The 9,947-nt window shown below is 46.0% G+C and overlaps 1 protein-coding gene across 1 annotated transcript in view; it reads left to right on the forward strand.

The window, feature by feature from the left end:
• Positions 1–8,669, forward strand: part of ulk4 (unc-51 like kinase 4) — an 84,202-nt gene extending 75,533 nt beyond the window's left edge. Inside the window, exons 33-34 of the mRNA XM_030783255.1 lie at positions 3,005–3,097; positions 8,442–8,669. Coding sequence (XP_030639115.1) covers positions 3,005–3,097; positions 8,442–8,669 — 321 coding nt within the window. The remainder of the gene's footprint in view (positions 1–3,004; positions 3,098–8,441) is intronic.
• Positions 8,670–9,947: the final 1,278 nt, after the last annotated feature.

Below are 9,947 nucleotides of genomic sequence, written 5' to 3' on the forward strand. Positions count from 1 at the left end.
ACACACGCACATACATACATACATACACACGCACATACATGCATACACACGCACATACATACACACACACATACATACACACACACATACATACATACATACACACATACATACACACACACATACATACACACGCACATACATACATACATACACACGCACATACATACACACATACACACATACACACGCACATACATACACACATACACACGCACATACATACATACACACATACACACGCACATACATACACACATACACACACACATACATACACACGCACATACATACATACATACACACGCACATACATACACACATACACACGCACATACATACATACACACATACACACGCACATACATACATACACACATACATACACACACACACATACATACACACATACACACACACATATACACACACATACATACACACATACATACTACATACTGGCCTTCCCTCAGGCTGTGAAAGTCATGAGCGTTCATCCCTTCCTCATAACAGCCATGGGAGACTCTTTACTCTAAGAATCTAAGATTACAGGAACTCAGGGAGGATGCTTCCTGTTTTTCTCACATATTTTGCTCTAATTAGTTTGTATTTGCTGCACTGTGTGAGGAAGTGCAGCTCTCTGTCCACTGCTCCTTGATCACAGTGGAAGCACAGCCAGTCTTCCCTGAGCAGTCAGGTCTGTCTGTGTGTGTCTGTAGTCAGGTCTGTCTGTGTGTGTCTGTAGTCAGGTCTGTCTGTGTGTGTCTGTAGTCAGGTCTGTCTGTGTGTTTCTGTAGTCAGGTCTGTCTGTGTGTGTCTGTAGTCAGGTCTGTCTGTGTGTGTCTGTAGTCAGGTCTGTCTGTGTGTGTCTGTAGTCAGGTCTGTCTGTGTGTTTCTGTAGTCAGGTCTGCCCGTGTGGGTTTATTTCTGTAGTCAGGTCTGTCTGTGTACTGTCAGTGTATCACTGTCTTGACTGACTTTCTCTTTAGTCATCTTGGTCAGGTAGGTTGCCACAGTGCACTCTCTGTTTAGGGCTAGATAGCTTTCTCTCTCTCTCTCTCTCTCTCTCTCTCATTTCCATAAACACTGCTCATTTTGCTGGTCTTGTTGATAAAGGCAGTGTCAGGAAGGGTTTGGATTGCTGTTCAGACTCAAATTCCTCTGCACATTTCCTGCTCTCTTTGCCCTGAGGGTCTTTACCACGGCACTGTCGCCCTAGGCTGGCTTTCATGGGCTTTTCCAGTCTGGCTCTTTTCCTCCGTGACAATTATATAGTTATACAATGACAAACGCTGCACAGACAAGGATTCAACAAAGCCAACGCTGCAGTCACCAGTCAAGCATTCTGATTGGTTAGCAAACGTCTCAGAGTTTTCAGCCAAATTTGGTCAAACTAGTGCTTTGGTTTAACATTCGCGGTTGAGTGCAGAGTTCAGAAGCCAGTTTTGTAGATTTAGGCTCTCCGGCCCTGTCTTCAGTGATATGTGAGTGAGTGTGTGAGTATGAGTACCTCAGCATCATCCTCAGGAAGGATGTGCCTTCTCTAAATCAACCAATAGCCGACGGTGTTTCCCACACGCTAGTTTTTCACCTCTGTATCTTTCTTCTTTTTCTTTTTCTTTTTCTTTTTCTTTTTTTTTTCGATTCAGACTGGTAAATAGCTCATTGAAGTTGGTTCCTTGACATGGAGGATTCGGTAGGTCCCCCGCCCCACTGGGTCTCCTCTCCTCTCCCACTGGTCCTCATTATCAACTCTGACATCCCTTTTACCTCTTCACTCTGCCCTTCCATACATATTTATACATGGACATTGCAAGAAAGCAAATTCGTAATGGAAATCAATTCAATTCGCCAGGCCAAAAGTGAAAAAAATAAAAACTAAATAAATAAATAAATAGAAATGCAAAGCTCATTAAAGGGGAAAAATGTCTTCACAACCCAAATTCATTTGGGTGATTATGATAAGAAGAGAGAGTGTGCCAGGCTCTTCTCTCTACAACTCTCTTTTTCTCTTTCTTTCTCACTGTGTGTCTCTCTCTCGCTCTCTCTTTCTTTCTCACTGTGTGTCTCTCCCTCGCTCTCTTTCTCTCTTTTTTTCTCACTGTGTGTCTCTCCCTCGCTCTCTTTCTTTCTCACTGTGTGTCTCTCTCTCTCGCTCTCTCGCTCTCTCTCTACAACTCTCTTTCTCTCTTTCTTTCTCACTGTGTGTGTCTCTCTCTCGCTCTCTCTCTGTCTCCTTCTCATAGTCTCCCAGTTTTCCACAATCTCAGATTCAGCTCACATTACTTTTTTGAAGCGGTGGGTGGAGGGGAAGTTTAATTGTGAAAATGCTCTAGTCTTTGCTGCGGAGTCGTGCTGTAGCTGGGGCTTCGGCCGTGGGAAGGAGTTGAGAATAAATCCACTCTCACTGTGCATGAGGTTTTTTTTTTTTTTTTTTTTACTCTGACTGGAAAAATATGAACAAGCCATAAAAAACCATCCCGAGCAAAAGGCAGGGTGCTGAACTTGCATGAACCCCATGTTTCATAATCATTTTCCTGCCATAAACATTGACACGTGGCTGTAAAACAAAAAGTCCCAAAATTCTCTGTCTTTACTGTGTCTATTTTAGACCACGCTAAAACCAATATGACTTTCTTTCTTTTTTTTTTTTAATTTTCGCTGTGAAGCTGCCTTCCAGGACTGGGTAGGTATTTCTGATGGACCATTAATGGGGACAGGAGTAGTGATTTTCGGGGGGGGGCATGTTGTACACATTTTGGAATGACAGGGGTGGAGGGTGGTTGGTGCAGAGAGCTGATGTTGTGTTTATAAATAGCACCCACTGAGGCTACTGTACTCTCCACAGGATGACTAAATGAGTAGAGCTGTCACTGAGTCTGGATCTTCATTTGGGATGGAGCTTTAAAAGTCTCTTTCTCTCTCCTTTTCTCTCTCTCTCCATCTCTCTCTCCTTCTCTCCCTCTCTCCCTCTCTCTCTCTCTCTCTCTCTCTGAATGCCCAGAGGTCAGATACAGCTGGAGAGACTGAGGCAGCAGAGGAGCTCCTGCTTATCAACAAGCCACTGACAGATCTCAACAACATCCTCATTCAGATGGTTAGTGTGTGTGTGTGTGTGTGTGTGTGTGTGTGTGTGTGTGCGTGGGTGTGTGTGCGTGTGCGTGTGCGTGCGTGTGCGTGCGTGCGTGTGTGTGCGCGTGTGCGTGCGTGTGTGCGTGTGTGTGTGCGTGTGTGTGCGTGTGTATGCGTGTGTGTGTGTGTGTGTGTGTGTGTGCGTGTGTGTGCATGGGTGTGTGCGTGTGTGTGCGCGTGTGCGTGCGTGTGTGTGCGTGTGTGCGTGTGTGTGTGTGTGAGAACAGAGAGAGAGATGAGAAAGATAGAGTGTGTGTGTGTATATGCTGCGTGACCAGTGTATACTGTAAAAGCAGAGCAGTGAAGATGTGTTTGTCTCTCTCTGTTCTCTTTTTCTCATGTATCTCTGTTACTGAAGGTGATCCTGCGAGGTCACACACCTGTCAGCACACACTTTATGTGGACTAAATAGTGTAACAGAACATTTAACTTCACAGAAAATCAATGGCTCTCAATAGCAAGGAAAGTTTCACCATTAATCCATAATGGTTTCTTTATGTTAACAATGTTTTAACTTCACATAACTTCTACCTTGGGAGCGTGACTTGCATTTTGAATCACCGTCCAATAAAGAAAAAAACAGTCCTGATCATTTAAGTTATTATTTTAATATAATACAACTGAACTGAATTTGGCCAAAAACTATGTTGTATTGTGACAATGCAGTATATCGATCACATAGTCAGAGATATGAATTGGTAGAAGAGAAAAAGAAAACAAAGCAAAACTCCTCGGTGTGACATGTTCAATAATGATACTTGCAGACAGGTGTTACTATGCCTCTCTCTCTCTCTCTCTCTCTCTCTCACCCTCTCTCTCTCTCTCTCTCTCTCTCTCTCTCTCTCTCTCACCCTCTCTCACTCTCTCACTCTCTCTCACCCTCTCTCTCTCTCACCCTCTTTCACTCTCTCTCTCTCTCACCCTCTCTCACTCTCTCTCTCTCTTTCCATCTCCCTCTCTCTCTCTCTCTCTCTCTCTCTCACTCTCTCTCTCCCTCTCCCTCTCTCTCTCTCTCTCTCTCTCACTCTCTCTCACCCTCTCTCTCTCTCACTCTCTCTCACCCTGTCTCACTCTCTCTCTCTCTCCCTCTCTCACCCTCTCTCTCTCTCTCTCTCTCTCTCACTCTCTCTCTCTCTCACTCTCTCACTCTTTCTCCTCCCCCAGACCATACAATCATTTTAATCTCTCCATATTATAGCCCAACAATGAATTATGGAACAGACCATTATGAAATAGTCAGTCCGGAGCATTGAGACATACATAATTGACATGTGAGAGATTTATCTTCCATCCATTTGGTGCTGAGTTTGAAACCGATGTTGATGGAGCAAGATAAACTGGAGGCCGTTGTCAATAATGAATGGCTGATGAATTTTATATGGTTACTAGTGTGTTGATTATTTTCCTCAACACATCTCAGCACATGAAAGTGAATGAAGACAGACAGCAGAGGATGAAGAGGTGTGTTTTTAAACATGGGTTGGGGTTTCGGGTGCTTACAGAAAATTGCGGCATCTTTGAGGCTCCCGTCCATTGTTAAAGGACTACACTCATTTAAAAAGCAATCCTGCTGCATCCAGCTCCGCTCTCTGTGGACCCCTTGGAGTTTGATGTTTTCCACACTGTGCCACTTTGGTATATAGATACGGCTCCTTCAGCCGACAAATGAAGTCACGACTGAATCATTCAAGGCTTCCAGCTGGAGGAAAAAACCCATCAGGCGCTCTCGCTCGGTCGGCATTGTCGTCCCCCCTGCGCGGCGTGATAGAATGAGACGTGGTCTCCTTGACTCCGACGGCACCGTCGCTGCCTCCCGTGCTCAGAAGTCAACAAGTAACAGACCCGCCGCACAAGACATCGGCGGACAATGATCTTACACAGACAATCCTGGACACGCTACGAGTGTGCACAGACCGCGTTTCTAATGCATATCCGTCCGTGTTTTCTTTTTCCACTTCCTTATCTGCCTCACACACACACACACACACACACACACGCACACACAGAAGAAAGGGAGAAGCCTGCTAGCCCTGTTTAAATTAGCTGCACCGTACGTTCCACCTACCACTGAAGTATTTGTGTTCATTGGTATGTGTGGGGAGAGGGGAGGTGGGGGGGGATGCACTAGCCTGTGTAAAAGTTCACAGATGGCAGTGAGACACAGCTGTGGTGGAAATGAGCTGAGGGAACACGTACCCTGCACAGGTGCCGCGCTGCGTGTCCACGACACCACCGCGCTATGGGCTCTGTGTTTTAGCCTGGCCTCCTAAACCAGCTGTGATTACACCACCTCTACAGAGACACCCCCCCCCACCAAACTGTCTTCAACACCATCTACTGCTCAGGACACTGACAGCCTCACAAAGCCCGCTCTCTGTCACAGCCAGATACTGTGAAACACAGCCCTTCACAACACGGAGCTGTGATGGGGTATTTTTAGAATCATTTACCGCATCTGAGATAAAATTAGGTTTTTTAAAGTGAGTAAATACTTTGTACCGTTCTGCTTAGCCAAGATCTGTTGAGGCTGAGTAATCGAAAGTGTGTGGACTATTTCCTTTTTATACTTTCTTTTTTTTTTTTTTTGTACAGTTTGTGTAATTTAAGATTTTTTTAGCAGTCGAATGCCCAGTTTTTGTTTTAAAACACTTTCAAACGCCCTTCCAGTGTTCATTTAATTGAAAGTATCTATCACCCCACTCTCCAGAATTAACTACCCTGAGTGTAAGCCTCCCCACGGCTGTGTATCACACTCCTCTGGGTGACATTGGCTCTGTCGGGAACTGTGTGTGTGTGTGTGTGTGTGTGCGTGTGTGTGTGTGTGTGTGTGCACGCACATGTGGTTGCATGTGTATGTGTCTGTGTTTGTGTGTGTGTATGTGTCTGTCTATGTCTGTGTGTGTGCCTGTGTGCATGTTTGTGTGTGTGTATGCCTGTGTGCGTGTGTGTGTATGTGTGTGTGGGTGCGCACCTGTGTGTGTGTGTGTGTTCCCAAGGTCAGGCTGAGTCCCAGAAGTGTGGGGTGAACAGAATGTGTTGCCCCAGGGTCTCGGTGATAGAAATGAATCTGTTTGTGGTTCTGTTTGGGTTCTGTGGAAACTGAGTGGGCTTCAAAAAGAAGCCGTGCCCGACACGCAAGTACTCATAAAATGCTGTGTTATTCCCCAACAATAGTTACTGTTCATAAATTAATGTAAATGTCAAACTGCAAGCACAGCTGAAAACTTTGTTTTTTCCCCGTGTTTTAATATGCAGTTTTGAGAAGGCAAAGCTTAATATTTTTTTTACACTGGCACCTTCATGCATAATTAAGCCGGCCCAAAGTTTGAAGTCTAGAACTCTCACTGGAATTAATCCTATTAAACAAAGGCCACAGACCCCACTAGCAAACACTGTGTCATATTAACTCCAAATATTTTGATTTATTATTGAATTACACTTCATTATGTGAGTTTTCCTCCCATGTTGGCCTAACTGAACCCCTTTCTTAGTCTATTTACATGAGTGTACAAGAATTCAAAACTTATTTGTGCGTGAAACAGCTTAATGGTTTCATAGCTTCCCAGAATAGATGGGCAGATGATAAAGGGGGTAAGACAAACACAGGATGATGAATTGGTGACCGTATTAACCAGACTCACTGGCCAAACTGGCCCTGAGCACTGCCCACTGGTCTAAGATCTGGGGGTCTTCTTAGCTCTGCCTGTGATACTGTCGCTACCACAAAAGCTCACTGACTCAGGGTGTTGACAGACCCATAGAATAGAGTAGAATAGAGTCCAAACATGTTGTGTTTGTGTGTTTAGTGTGCACAGGAATGTGAAGAGTGTGTTGAGCGTTTTGGGGTTCACATGTGGAGGTCATAAGAGGGCGTCAGAGGTACACGTCCCCCAGGCCCTTCGCCCACTCTCCGGCCCGTTTCTCCTTTTGTCCTCCACAATCAGTGTGTGACGACGCACGGCCGCATTAAGACGCCCTAATCTCTCTGATTCCTGTTCTCTTTTCAGCCACCTACTCCCATTAGATTTCTCTCCTCTTATTTTCCCCGTGGTGCATCTACAACCACTGCTAAGTAAACAGGGTGTTTTATGAGGACGGCTAAGCAGGTGTTAGCTCTTGTCTGGTCTGACTTTGCTCTGGCATGTGAACAATGAGGTCCTGTGAGCTTATGTGCCGACACCATAGGCCTTTGAGTGCGTGTGAGTCCCGTGTAGGGAGAACCTCTTTAGGCCGAGGGAAGCTCGGCTCTTTGGGAAACATTGTTTAGGTTTTAAGCATTCCGCCCATTTTGGAGTGGTCTTCGGGGCACAAAGAGGGGGCGGGATTAAGCCCCGTTGCCCCTTGCCCCGCGGCCTCTTGGGATTAGGTTTCAATGTAAGGGGGCAGCAACGGATCAGCATGGAAAAAGGAGCCTCAAATCCCAGAGCGCCCTCCCCTCAGCTCCTTCTTTTTTTTTTTTTTAGAGAGAAAACGGAAGAGGAGGGAGGGGGAAGAGAATCCCCAAACCTGCCTCAGTGTGCAGTCTTTGCAGTCATTGATGTGGGTGGCTTTGACCGGCTTCACCTATCGCCTCAAACGCCTCCCGTGATGGAGAGTGCAGGGCTTAGACAGTTTCTGTCCCCTCGCAAGACTCTGAGCCAAGCAAAAAAAAAATACATCTCTGCCAATTAGAGATGACTCAGGCTCCATGACCTCTCTGCTCCAAGTCTCGTCTGACCCAGCAAGAACAACCTGGAAGACTGGCCGCTGCCTAGTCTGCGTGCTTAAGCTTTCCGGGGGTTAGTGAAGTATAGACAGGCTGGCTTAAGGGTCACTGAAGCATCGCAAGAAATTAATCTTATTTGTGCTCTTTGTTTGCACAAGACGTGGCTGAACGATAAGCCCCACCTAGTTAAGGCTGCGTTAATGTAAATGGTGCACATTGATGCTGAAAATTAGACTCAGAAGGGGAAAGATGGGAACCTAGTGAAATGGGCTTCAAGGTAGGCACGTGCCGTCATGCATCAAATGGTTGTCGGGTTTGACCTTGAGGAGAATGGCTTTATTTGATTTCCCATGTGCGCTGAAGAAGCATTTGACCTTGAGAAGTACGGCTTTATTTGATTTCCCTGGCGAGCCGAAGGAGCGGTAGAAATCATCACTGTCATAATAAAAGATCTAAGGGCCAAACCGTTTCTCTGACTCGCGAAATTCCTCTCAGGAATCCCTTGAGACGTATGTGTGTTGAAGAGATGGAGTGATAGATAGACAGAGAGAGAGAGAGAGATGAGATGAGATCTTCGAAAAGCTGAAGGGCTGTTTCTTCACAGTTGCCTTATGGGGACGTGGAGGTGTACGAGGAGGCCAGCCAGTGTCTGTCCCTGCTGGCTCAGCTGTATGGAGGAGATGGTCCTGACTCCCTTCAGCCTGAGGACCTGCGCAGCCTGGCACAGACGCTTCACATCCACCAGCAAGAGCCCAAACAGCAGAGACTGCTGCTGCGCGTCATCAAACGCCTGGTGAGCTCTCCAAACGGTCCTGTGCTAACCGTTATATAACACAAGCCTAACCGTTAAATAACACGAGCCTAACAAATACACTGCTCACATCACTCAACACTAGTGTGGACTGGTAAACAACTGCTAAGCCACCTGTACCGATCTACTAAGTGACATAACTCTGCAGTATGTAGTTATGTATGCATCTCAGTATGTGTTCATTAGTTTACAACCTCCAAATACACTCTGAATATGACAGAAATATGATGAGAAGGTATTAGTCTGTGAGCCACTGCCTGTTTGTTGTTCGCCTCTTGAAACTCAACAGAAAATCTGTGTGTGAGTGTGTGTGTGTGTGTGTGTGTGTGTGTGTGAGTGTGTGTGTGTGTGTGTGTGTGTGAGTGTGTGTGTGTGTGTGTGTGTGTGTGAGTGTGAGTGTGTGTGTGTGTGTGAGTGTGAGTGTGAGGTGAGTGTGTGTGCGCAGCAAATTGAAACTTCTCTTCAATATTGGATAAGTTTGGTAGCCGGGGGCTGTGAACTGTGCTGTTTCAGTGCTACGTCTGTGTGAGTGTGTGTGTGTGTGTGTGTGTGTGTGTGTGTGTGTGTGTAAGACAGAGGGAGATGGAGAATTTCTGCCCTGCCCCGTGTGGAATGACAGGGCACTGAAGATCCAGGATGATCTCTCTCCTGTCACTCGTCACAGCTCTGCTGATAACCACACTGTTCCAAATCACAAAGTTTCACTGCAGCCAGACCTGCCATAGAGAATGCAGAGGCATGTGGAGAGTTCTCTAAGTAATCAAGCATGTGAATAAGAGAGATAAGGGATGTTTGTGTCGTAGTGATAATCACGCATGATTGCCCAGTGCCTTTTTCTGAATAGTGTCTGAAGGTGTCAGTCATATATAATCTATATAATATTATATAGTGTCGCCTAAAAATGTCCATGAATGGTATTTTGTGAGCCTTCATGTTTCAGAAGCTCATGTGAGAGCTCTCACTGCCTCTCTCAAGCCTCAGACAAAAACACTAGCAGTAGTCTGGGTTTTTGGCTCTCTCTCTCCTTGCCCCTGGTCTGATGGTACACTAGCTACTCCTCACTGGAATGTGCGTGTGTGTACGTGTGTGTACGTGTATGCGTGTCGGAGGAAGATGAGAAAAAATCTGTTTGCCCCCTGCCTCAGAGAAGACTGAGTCATAGCTGTTCTGATGACTTCATCGCTGCTCAAACATTGTGAATATTTGGAGGGAGCATGTTGCCTGCGACAGAGCCCAGTGAAAGAACAGGCTTGTCTGTTTGCCTGTATGCCAACAGCTTGCCCTCCTGGGTCTGACACT

Source organism: Chanos chanos, chromosome 8, assembly GCF_902362185.1.
Source record: "Chanos chanos chromosome 8, fChaCha1.1, whole genome shotgun sequence".
Lineage (NCBI taxonomy): Eukaryota > Metazoa > Chordata > Actinopteri > Gonorynchiformes > Chanidae > Chanos > Chanos chanos.